At 37.1% G+C, this 12,853-nt stretch overlaps 1 protein-coding gene across 18 annotated transcripts in view; it reads left to right on the top strand.

The window, feature by feature from the left end:
• RIMS1 (regulating synaptic membrane exocytosis 1) overlaps nt 1-12,853 on the top strand; it is a 518,137-nt gene that overhangs the window by 240,029 nt on the left and 265,255 nt on the right. For 17 of the 18 annotated variants that reach the window (XM_056109987.1, XM_056110000.1, XM_056109993.1 and 14 more), the window contains 2 exons: nt 1,802-2,015; nt 5,508-5,519. In XM_056109987.1, the coding sequence (XP_055965962.1) occupies nt 1,802-2,015; nt 5,508-5,519 (226 nt within the window). The remainder of the gene's footprint in view (nt 1-1,801; nt 2,016-5,507; nt 5,520-12,853) is intronic. The other variant, XM_056109989.1, reaches the window with a different exon arrangement.

Below are 12,853 nucleotides of genomic sequence, written 5' to 3'. Positions count from 1 at the left end.
AAGGTGGATTTCTCCATCCACCAGTTGCTTTTCTTTTAAGTTACTTGTACAGTTTATTTAATTTATTTTTTAAATAAAGTTGTTCATGAAGTATTCCACATTCTAAACTATGTTATGTGCTAGATAAAATATTGTATCTAATATCAATGAAATAGAAAAAGTATCAGTTGGCCAAACAGGAAAGGAATGTAGAATTTTAACAGGAATTATTAAAATTCTGCTCAAGGGTTGTTATTCTTAAATGGAAATTTTAATGGAATCCTTATACTTCAAGCATTAATATGCTTGGACATTATGGGATTCTGTTTTCAGAGAGTCTCCACAGATATTTTTGGTAAAAGCATCAAGCTAACTGCCAAAATTAACAATTGTATACATGTAAGCATTTCCTGGAGAATACCTGCATCCAGCAAAGTAGCACAGATACACAGATAAATTTGATTAGCTATTTCCCAGGAGTTTTTCTTTTGTTGAAATAGTCAAATGACTACTGCAAGGCCTGAGACAAGTCTGTTTCTATCTACAAAACCACGGCAAGCTTTCACTGGGGATTCACCGGGGGGTAATAGAATTCAATACAGAACAGGAAACAGTTCGTTTGTGGTAATTTAAGATCAAGATATTTGGACTAATGTCAGGAGAGGATACTTTAATCATATTTACTATGAATTTTTTGAGCCTACCAAGTAGATCTAGGGAACATGGGGACAGGAGATAGTGATCACGGTTTTTATTCACCACCTGGACCCCAAAGGTTCAATGCAGTGCTCAGAAGAGTGTGTGGTGCTTTAGACCTCTCAGCAATGCTTCCTGCCCCTAAATGTGAACATTCTTCTTGGGAATAGTTTGCCTCAAGAACTCTGATTTTCCCACCATCATATGAATTAAATTATTAATAAAGAGTGGTAGCAGTGCTCTGCAAGGTTTAGATTAGAATATGTGTTACCAAGGTTTCATGTAGGTCAAATATGACATTTCAAGTAACATTCTGTATACAGTATGAAATCAGATATATGATACCAGATAAAAAGTTCCAGAAATGTTGGTGTGAATTAAAATATTTTTGGAGAACACAAAGTTAGCATACTAGCTTAAAGCAGTATTTTTCTAAGTATGCATTCCTGCTCAAATAGTGTATTCTGAAGTCAATTTGACAGGGTTTTCAAAATAATAATTAGTGCTAAACTTACATTAGAATAAAAGAAAAAGTTTTAGAGTACTATATTTATGAATATATATTAGAGATAAATATTTTGTATAAAAATTTCATTAGTTATATACATACAGATGCAAAAGTTTTGAGTTCCTAGTTGAAGTACTGAGAAAGTCACTTTGTCTACAAAAAGCAGAGCTTAAAATGAGTATATGAATTCCATTGTAGGAAAAATTATTTTATAAAATTGGCTTATTTAAGGTTTAGTGCTACAAGAAAAAATCTGGTATGCATCCATTAGGGGGCATCTGAATACATAATTTACCTCTGGTGGTAAAAGCAGTTGGAAAATGGCGTTTGTAGGACCAGAGGGATAATATAGCAGGAAAGGTGCTTGCCACATTTGCACACTGTCCTCTTGGGTTCAGTGCTTGGCAGCACATATGAGTCCCCCAAGCCCCACCAGAAAGGATGCTGTGCACAGCGCCCGGAGTAAGCCCTGAGCACTGTAAATAGATAATATATTTGCTCCTATGCTTGTATGTTTTCCTTCAGTTGAGCAGTTAGCAAAAATAAAATAAAATAAAATAAAATTGTTTTTGTCTTCTATCATTTACTTAGTTTGCTACGTTTTTCTTTTTTGCCCAGGAGATTGCACCAACAGTTTGAAAGCTATAAAGAACAAGTGAGGAAAATAGGAGAAGAAGCACGGCGTTACCAGGGCGAGCACAAAGATGATGCCCCGACGTGTGGAATCTGTCATAAAACCAAGTTTGCTGATGGGTGTGGCCATCTCTGCTCCTACTGCCGGACCAAGTTCTGCGCCCGCTGTGGGGGCCGCGTGTCTCTGCGGTCAAACAACGTAAGTGACCATCAGAGTGAGGGTGGGGCCACTCGAAATACCTGCAAAGCCCCAGTTTACTTCCTGAGAAGGACAAACAGGCATTCGGGTGCTTAATGCATAGGTAAAATCCCAGGGCACATATGAATATGGTCCTCCTCCATTTTGTTTTGGTTTTTTTTTTGAAGGTTCATAGTTGCAGAGGAGTGATGAAGACAAAATACAGAAGGATACTTAGCCTTTATGCTGTTTAATAAAGAATCGTGTGCAAAATTGAAAACTTGTGGGAGTACATTTATTTTCAGAGGAATGTAGGGCTGAACCTGAAGCGTCCAGGATTTAAGAAATGCAGTGCACTCATTTGAGTTCTCTCCTTATTTCTGAGAAGAATATCCTTATTTGGTTTATCTGTTCAGTTAATTGGGGTACGGGGGGGGGGGTCTTTCCATGACTTTCTATGGAAAGTTTTTAAAGTTGTTTAAAAATTTTTCTGGACCACCAAATAAATTGTCAAGATCCTATTAAATAGGAACATTCTACTTTTGGATAGCAGAACACTCTCTGGTTTCTGTCAAAATACACTTTAATATGTTTATTTTTATTTGAACTTTCTTCTCTACGTGAGGTGGTCTCATTTGGTGCAATTTCCTTACTTAGCCTGAATAAGAGTCACTCATTTATATCAGTGCTTAAAATGTATGCAGTTTTGAGACTGGAGAAATAGTACAGTGTGTAAGGTGCTTGCTTTACATGGAGCTGACCCAGATTTGATACCTATCACCACTTATTTCCCCTCTAAGTCCCATCAGAAGTGATCACCGAGCCCAGAGCCATGAGTAAGCCCTGAGAACTATCAGGTGTGTCAAAAACAATAAAAAATTATCTATGTAAATATGCAATTTTGATGCATCAAGGGCTTAGTTACTGAAATACATAAAATATATTTTATAAAAATATGCTCATAATTTTATAAAGCATATTAGTTATAAAGTGCAGTTACTTTTTTAATATTTATTTTAAATATATTTTGATGCTGTAAGCCACAGTCTCTTTGTTAGTACAGTAGAATTATTTATAAAGATGTCTGGGAGAGTTTTCTTCATAACATTTATAACGTAATAAAGAACAATTAAGATTAATCATATATGTGAAAATTTCTAAATGTTTAGAGAATTTGTTGCATTTTTATCATGTACAGGACTGAACTTCATTATGTTATATTTAAAATAGCACACTATTGATACTTCCTAATCAACATTATATTCTTTGGTAGCATTATTAGAGTTGTAATTTAGATATTTTAAAATCTTTTCCAGTAGAATGCATTTGTAAAATAGTTATATCTTATACTCTATAGCAACTCTACTCTTATCATTGTGGTTCTGGGAAGGTAACTTCTTTAACAACTGGATATAATAATTAAATTATGATCATGAGAATGAAATTAAAATGACTGCTTAATCTTCTTTTTTCCTTCAAAAAGTTATTTTTAAAGTTTATCTCTGTAGGCTACTATGAAAACTTTTTAGAACATCACTGGGTTAAAATAGTGTCTGTCACATAAAAAGTATGCAAGACCTATTAAGTTTTTCTCATTTAGTTTTCTTAAATTTAAAAAATGCATTCTTACAGATTAGAACTGGGAATAATATTAAAAGTACTTACAACCCCTGTGTTAGTAATGTCCATTTTGGAATGATGCTGACTGTGACCAGTGAAATGTGCATCAGCTGATTGTTGATCATATATTAGCGTTCATAGGTGTTGATTATTATGAACTCCTACTATAGACATAAGGCATGTCAATAGTAATATAGCTAAATAATGTTCTATTAAAATCATGTAGTCAAACTTATGCTCTAGAAAGATGTATGCATTTAAAGAAATTTGGAGTGCCTTTCTCTGGAGTACCACCCATGTCTAATTATGTTCTTCCAAGTCATATACTAATAGATTCTACATTTATCAGGGGAAAAAATCTAAAGATGTAAAGAAAATCAATAACTATGTTAAATATTTGTCAAAAATGGCAGATAGACAGCATAGGTGTTATATATGGAGCTGACCCAGATTTGATACCTGTCACCATTTATTACCTCCCAAAGGCTCACCAGAAGTGATATATCCCTTAGCACAGAGCCATGAGTAAACCCTGTCCAGGCAAGATCTGAGTTGTCTAGATATTGCCTGCCACATGACCAACCCCAGTGCAGTTCTCACTAGTGTGTATGGTCCTCTGAGCACTTCCATGATCCCTCAGCACAGAGTCAAGAGTTAGTCCTGAGCACAAACAGAAGTGTCCCAAACACCCCCACGATAAAAATTAAAAATTAGTGCCAGAGAGATAGTACAGTGGGTAACACAATTGCCCTGCATGCCGCTGACTTAAGTTTGATCCCTGGAAATGCATAGAGCCCAACAAGCCTGCTGGGAATGATCCCTGAGTTTAGAGCCAGGAATAAGCTCAGAGCACAGCCAGGTATGGGTCTCCACTTAATATAATTTATAGGTCCCACCCCAAAATTATATTAAATGTTTTTTTCTATGACATAGTAAATTTGAAATTTAATATTTATTTAATAAATAAATATTGCTTGTAAAATAGTTTATGGCTGTCACTGTCACTGTCCTCCCGTTGTTCATCAATTTGCTCGAGCGGGCCCAGTAACGTCTCCATTGGAGACTTTGTTGTTACTGTGTGTGGCATATCGAATATGTCACGGGGAGCTTGCCAGGCTCTGCCGTGCGGGTGAGATACTCTCGGTAGCTTGCCAGGCTCTCCGAGAGGGGCGGAGGAATCGAACTCGGGTTGGCCATGTTGTCTGTGTGCAAGGCAAACGCCCTACTGCTGTGCTATCGCTCCAGCCCAGTTTATGGCTAAAATAATATTTTCTATGGCTGAAATAATATTAATAATATTGTTACATATATTGAAGATGTCATTTTAAGTATTTAGCACTGTTTTGTACTCATAAAATTTTATTCATTTGATATAGTTATTTCAACCATAAAGTAAATGTGATAATGAATGAAGAATTCTATGTGAAAAATAAGTTAGATATTGAGTTGTAATCTCAATTCAAAATATTTCAGAAAAATGTAATACTTTGATTTTATATATAATACATAGCAGGATCTACATATATGCGCTTTTGTTTATTGTAGGGGGCGAGGCAACACCCATCAGCACTTATGGGCTACACATGGCTCTATGTTCAGAGTCTCTTCCTGTGATCCTGAGAAGTCCAGGCTGTCCCTGGGTTTGAACCTTGGGCTCCCCATATGCAGAACATGTTTTCTGGTCCATTTAACTCTCTCTCTCCAGCCCCATGAATGTGCATTTTTATGAAATATTAAGCAGTAATTATTTGGGGGAAGAATAAGCATAGACTTTTTTAAAATAACTTTATTTTGACAATATAAAAATAGCAGCTTCATTAAAAATCTCTTTATTAACGTGTTTCTCTCCTTTTTCTTTTCTCTTTACTCTGCTTCCGTGGATGCTTCCCAAAGGAGGACAAAGTGGTTAGAATCCATGATTTATTTTCTATCATTTGTTATTATAATGTTGTGAACTTTATTAAGCGAATGTTTCACTTAGCATTGTTAATCATCATATTTCATGAAGAAATTTTATGCGAGGAAGAGCTCGCTCCCAGTTCTCACGGTAAAAAAAAAATAAAGGTTTAGGAACTTTGCAGAGTTTTATAACACTAAAGGAAGTCTGAACAGTTTGAGTTCATGAAAATAGTGATGTCTTAATTTAATTTGAATCATTATGAAGTAATTTTTGATCTTAGATTCTGAGTTGTGATGATGAGTCTTTCTAATTTCAGGAGCAATATACTCAAGTGGGCTCTATCTGTTTCAGCACTGTGTAGACATTTAAGCAGGTGACTTGAAAGTTTTCCGTCGAAGGAATAAAATATGTTGTTTCAATGGAGAAAGTTAATACAAGTTAAATCAAGAGGTCAAAAGACAATTTCTCTCAATAGAACCCATGTAACAGCATTGTCATATGGAGCCAAAGTTTTCCTTTCCTTCTCCCCAATGTGTGGAAATTAATCTTTAAAGGTAAACGATGACATTTTATGCCTTGAGTTATAGAAACCTCAGGATATACTCAGGAAACCAGGATCTAAATAGAACTTCAGCCGGCTCGTCCTTAATAACCATACTATATATTTTCATTTGGTATAAGTCACAATTTCCCCCAAAACTCATAAATTCCCCAATGTGAGACTGAGACAATTGGTAATTTTAGGTTTTATCATATCAGCTCAGCTGCCTTTCAAATGTTTTAAAGCTTCAGTGATATCCTAAAGAACATGAGGTAGTAAACAAGGTATTAAATCAACATTAATATTTTTTAACCTTGCTTCTTATATGTTTGATCAGTTCTTACTATAAAAGAGAAGTCAGGCTGCAAATTATATAGAGTAATTTGTTTATACTGATTCTATTTGCCTTAAACATTGGAGGAACATGAGACCAGTTTTTGAGATATTTATTTTAATATAACAAGATACTGTGTTTGAAAACCTTATGACAATAATATACCTTAAGGGCTGGAGCGATAGCACAGCGGGTAGGGCGTTCGCCTTACAAGCGGCCAACTATGGCCGACCCGAGTTCGATTCCTCCGCCCCTCTCCGAGAGCCCGGCAAGCTACGGAGAGTATTCAATATGCCAGACACAGTAACAACAAGGTCTCCAATGGAGATGTTACTGGGCCCGCTCGAGCAAATCGACGATCAACGGGAGGGAGTTAGATTTCATGAACATTTTTATTTTGGTTGAATCTTAGATTGAAATGTAGATAATTTCTAATTTCTTTTAAAAGCAAAATTGGGGAACCAGAGAGATAATACACCATAAGGGTATTTGCTTGGTATGCGGCAGACCTGGGTTCGATCCCTGTACCCCAGATGATCTTCCGCGACTCACCAGGAGTGATCCCTGAGAACAGAGCCAGAAGTTAAGGCCTGAGCACTTCCAGGAGTGGCCCAAAATCTAAAAAACTAAAGATAAAAGTTTAAGGAAATAATGCTGACATGATACAGACTTGTAAGACACAGCAGCGAGACTGTCCAGCCTGTTCTCTTGACACAGCATACCCCAACATGTTAGGTGATTTGTGCTTCTTAAGACTACTGATTGTGTAGTAAGAAATTAGGGAGATTTTCTGACTTTCTGGCTAAAAATAGAGCCGAAAAACCAGTGAATATAATCACAATCATCTTCATCAATCATTAGAATTCATATAACATTTTATGAATGTTGTAACATTTTAAATGATTTCTGATACATTCATTTAAAAATGGTTAACTTTAAACTTTTGGAATAGTGCAGTGGATAAGGCACTTGCCTTTCACAAGGCCGATCTTGGGGCAATCTCAGCATCCCATATGATCCCCTATGTACCACTAGGAGTGATCCCTGAGCCCAGAGCCAGGAGTAAGCCCTGAACACCACAGGATGCTGCTCTGAGACAAAACCAAAACCAATTGTCAACTCATTGAGGAAGCCTTTACAGACCAGGAACTGCTCAATTAAATGTCTTATTTGTGTTCAAGAAAAACTGAGTATGAAACTACTCGATGGCAATTCTTTATCTAGTTCCTGAACTGTGATTTGTTTTTACAGAGAATTAGAAATTAAAGATGTATTTGAATCTGTGTTTCACGCACACACATCCATATGTGTTGATGTGAGTGGAAAGGGAGGAGGAATAACGGAAAATAAAACTGTTCTAAAAGTAATCTTCTTGATCAATATAATAATAATGAATTCTGCTTAGCATATGCAATTGATGAATAAATGTGACTGAAATGCTCTCTTTCTTTCTCTCTCTTTCTCTCTCTCTCTCTATATATATATGAAAAACTAAGGATGGCTAACATCGATAGTATTTTTACTAAGCCCAACAAAAATTTTAATGATCACACACTTTGCAGCCTGACAGTATTTCATTTTTAAAACATCATTTAACTTAAACCATGTCTAATAATAAGTTAAAATATTCTGTACTGGTTATAAATATGTCATAAAATTATTTTTAAATTGACGTGTATAATAGGTTATAATATGAGATTATCTTATATAAGTATATAAGCATTACTCTCATAGGTAAAATTATGATTATCTACTTCACCAGAAGTTCTTCCCTGTAACTACATTATATTGTAATACGGCACAGATCTTAATAGCCTATTTAAGTAGCATTTGACATTGTTTTTCTCCTTTTGTGTGAATGAATACTGAATTTTGGCAACTTTTCTGAAAACATCAGTGTTATATTGTTAGTAATACATCTGAATTGAAGCCTTCAAATTCAGTTTTTAGAATTTCCCTTAAGTTTTCTTCAGAATCTTTTCTAATGTCAGGGGAAGGATTGGTTTAGTAATATAGCAGCTAACAATTAACTTGCTGCCCTTCTGTTTAATCTTTCATTTTCACAATAAAGTGTCAGGTTTGTAAATTGAGTAGTTTGTAATTTCAATAATATTCTTAGAAGCAGAACCCTACCATTTTCTTTTTTTTTTTTTTATAATTTATTTATTTATTGAATCACTGTGGGAAAAGTTACAGAGCTTTCGGGTTTAGGTCTCAGTCATGTAGATACCGAACACATTTCCCTTTACCAATACTCATTTTTAACCCCGAACCCTCAATAGACCCCCACCTCCCACCCCTCCCAATTCTTGTGAGGCAGATGAGTTCTAGTTAATACTCTATCTACTTTGACTAGATAGATTATTTCGATAGAAGATGCACAATTATTGTTTAGAGTTTACGACCCCCCCCCCCCCCAATCAGACATGCTGAAACAGCGTTGTGAAATGATTTGCTTTCTACAACTTGGTTTAAGAATAAAATGATGTCGCGCGGCCGCTATTGCGGCCTCGCGGTTTTGAATTTCTGCTACTTTACTTATTGACCCTGGAAGAATTTCTATTAAAAGTTAGCTAGTTAAGAGATTGATTTCTGTGCCCTGGAGTCGTGGCCGTGCCGGAGAGCCGCTCGTGGGGGGCAGCTGGCGACCTCGGTGGGGCGTGGGGGACGGCCCACAAAGCCCCCCTTCCCATGAGGTCCCCGCCGCTCCCCCGAGCCCGGCTCAAACCCGCTTTCCACAAGGCTCCCGTGCGGCCGCCATCTTTCTTTCCAGAGAGGAGCGGGCGGGCCGGTCAACGCCCTTCCCCCTCCGGGCAGGCTTGGTGGCGCGGATCAACACAAGTCCATTTGCTTTTCTGCTCCAAGCGGCTGGTTCTCTGTGCTAAGTCCTTGTGCCTCCGGGGCCGTGGCCGTGCTGGAGAGCCGCTCGTGGGGGGCAGCTGGCGACCTCGGTGGGGCGTGGGGGACTGCCCACAAAGCCCCCCTTCCCATGAGGTCCCCGCCGCTCCCCCCAGAACCCTACCATTTTCTGTTTAGCAAAATGCGAAAACTGCACATGTCTATCTTCTACATATAATTTAAAACTTACTTTTCTACCTTAAGCTAATAAGGAGATATTTTATTTATGAGTAATATTCAGTTTTTTCAAATTTATTTTATTTGAGCCATCCTAACTTGCAATATGGTGAACAGTTTCATGCATCCATAGTTTCAGCAACAGACTCTCCACCAGTGTTCCAGCCCTACCCACCTTCCACTGTTTAAAGTAGCTTTTTATTGGTGCTTGTTTTTATAACCCATTATAAATGATATTCTTAAGGAATAGAAGTTTGATTGTTTTATTTTGGTTTTTGTTTAGTATGGGGAACACACCCACCACTGCTCAGGGGAGCACTTATGGTATTGCTCAAGGATCATTTGCAGAGCAGAGGACCGAACCAGGATTGATCCCTTGTAAGGCAAGTGCCTTACACCCTGTAATATCTGTCTATTCCAGAAAGCATGGTTTTATAGGAAAATCCCCTAAAACGTACCACTAATGGAGTAGCATGAGTTTGAACGAGTTTACAACTCACCATATCAGAAATTCTCATCTACAAGATGATTTGTTTTTAACAAAATCAAGATAAACCTCAACCTACCTCACCTTTACAAATTTTACAACTTTTTAAACTTTATTTTATTACTATGAGTTTTCCAGCCACACCCCAAAGCGGAAGTGTTCAGAGTTTCCACTGACTCTTTATTCAGCAGTCACTCTTGATGATGCTCAGGTGGTGTTGGGGATCAAACCTGAGTTAGCTGCATGCAGAACAAGTGTCTGACACATTGGACAATTACTCCAGCCCTACACTCAACTTTTACTTTATTTACCTTTTATATTTTATTTTAGTCACTGTTTTTTACTTGTTTCATACCTAGAACATTCTAGCACCACACTCTCTACCATTGTCCTAGTATTTGTCTGCCCCACACCTCGAACCCACCCTCACCCCCCACCCCATGATAGGCTTCGGACTGACCCGTTATTAGTTTCTGCTGACTTTGGATATTCCAAACTCTACTTTTAAATACCAAAATTATGATTTATTGTTTAATCCCTTGCTAGTATTAAAAATATTAAAATTAGTAAAATCATTAATATTGAAAACTGATCTGCAGAATTGTGTTAAATATGTATTCTTGTTATGAACAATTTTTCAGAGTTTTATTCATATTTAGTCCCTGAGGGAATGAAGCATTTAATCTCAATGTCAGCATTCAGTCTTTTGAAAAAACATGACTATAAGAAATTGCTTTCACCTACTTTCACGTTCTCTTTGTTTTCCTTAGATGTTTGATCAGGGATTTCTCTGCAAACATATCCTATAGAAATGATTCTCAGAAAGAGAACGTAGATATAAATAAAAACGTTTGTAAACATAAAACTATATAGAACCATAAATAAGAAAACTTTAGCCTTCATCAAGAGAAGAACTTTCATTAAGAAATTTAGTTCATTAGATTTCTCTTGGTGTGTCTCATTTTGTTGAACTTATAAAGAGTAAAATAGCATGTCATCAATGATTTCATGTCATAATTAGAAAGATGTGAATGTTTTATTGACCCAAACAGTTTTCCTTGGGCAATGAATTTTAATTTTTTGCATTTGTTATTACCATTCTTGAAATGCTTACAGATATTCAGCAATCATTTGGAAATATCCAGGCCTGCCTTTACCCCTACCACAACTCATTGTTTAATACTCTTATGAGACCTGTTGCAGGGGACTGTAATTTCACAAATTCATTTTAAGTACAGATGGATAGTGGGATTAAGGGAAATCCTTTCTGGTACAGAAAAAATGTCCTCAACAGTGTAAGAAACTGGCTTTGTGAGGAGTAGCTTTGTGTATGTGTGTGGTGTGGAGGGTGCAGAATTTGGAGCCCCATATGGCAGTGCTCTGGGATCATACCTAACGGAGCTCCAGTTAGGAGCTCCTGGGATCAGTCAGGATCCGCCACATGCAAGGCAAGTGCTTCACCACTGTACTCTGCGAAGGACCTTTTTCAAAGCTGGGGTCAGAGAGTTATCTTCTGGGGTTTGCATGCAGCAGTGATGGGCTTTGTCCCCAGGACTGCCTGGCCCTTCCTGCACAGTTTCAAGCACCCAAGAGGAGTAGTGCCTCAGAGCTGTTGGGTATGGCCAAATGCAAGCAAAGCAAATCAGGCACAAATACCTTTGTTTTTGTGAATGCATGTTGTCAAGTCTTGTGTTTATATACCTAAAAGTGAGATAGCTGGGCTGTATAGTAGGTCTGTGTTTAACAGTTTGAGGAACTGGAAAAAAAAACATTTTACCTAATAACTGGCTGCGTAACATATTGAGGGTTTCAATTTTTCCACATTCCCATCAATGCTTGTTCTTATTGTTACAGCATCATTGTTACATAAATGAAGTGATGAGGTATCTCACTCTGCATCTTATAGTTTTTTTTTATTTAAGTCAGATTACCAAACTAAGCTTTCTATCTTCCAATATTTACTTTGGGAAGACTTAATTACTATGTAAAAATACTTTAAAGTATGTCTTTAAAAGGTTATTATGGTCTACAATACATATTAGACATTTCTGCCTTGGTGTTAATTATATCCTATGTAGCATGATATAAATATTTGTTAACCTATGTAAATTTCTTAGAAGTAAGGTCCCTAAAATTTAAATTAATTTGGTATTTAACATCTCTGTAAACTAGTAATCCTTGAAGTGTATGCATAGGGAGCTAAAGAGATAGTAGTGAGGTTAAAGCACTAGCATTCCGTTAGGTCAAGCCCAGTTCAAAACCAGGGACCATGTATGGGTCCTCTGAGCTCCACAAGGAATAATCCTTGATCACAGAGCCAGGAGTAAGTACTGAGCACTATTAGTTCACACACACACACACACACACACACACACACACACACACACACTGAGATATTTTCTTACCAACTGAAAGACTGTTAAATAAATATAGAACTAGCAATGTCAGTTTTACCACTCATAGGTCCAAAATCAACACAGAAACCAATGCTTGGAGTTTTAGAAATCTGTTTCTTCATAATATACCAGATACTTTATATATATGTGTATATATATTTAATCAGCTATCATTGGTTTGTAAATGGGTTTTATTCGTAGCACTGTCATCCCATTGTTCATCAACTTGCTCGAGTGGGCACCAGTAACGTCTCCATTGTGAGACTTGTTGTTATTGTTTTTGTCATATAGAATATACCACTGGGAGCTTGCCAGGCTCTGCCATGTGGGCAGAATGCTCTCAGTAGCTTGCTGGGCTCTCCAAGAGGGATGGAGGAATCAATCCCAGGTCAGCTGCATGCAAGGCAGACACCCTACCCGCTGTGCTATCGCTCCAATCGTTCGTACTGCATTATAATTTTTTATTTGTATTCTATGCTGTGATCACCATTAGAAGTCTAGTGTCC

Source organism: Sorex fumeus, unplaced genomic scaffold (genome assembly GCF_029834395.1).
Source record: "Sorex fumeus unplaced genomic scaffold, SorFum_2.1 ptg000008l, whole genome shotgun sequence".
Taxonomy (NCBI): domain Eukaryota; kingdom Metazoa; phylum Chordata; class Mammalia; order Eulipotyphla; family Soricidae; genus Sorex; species Sorex fumeus.
Note: the sequence above shows the minus strand (reverse complement) of the source record. Positions and strands in the feature narration are given on the sequence as shown.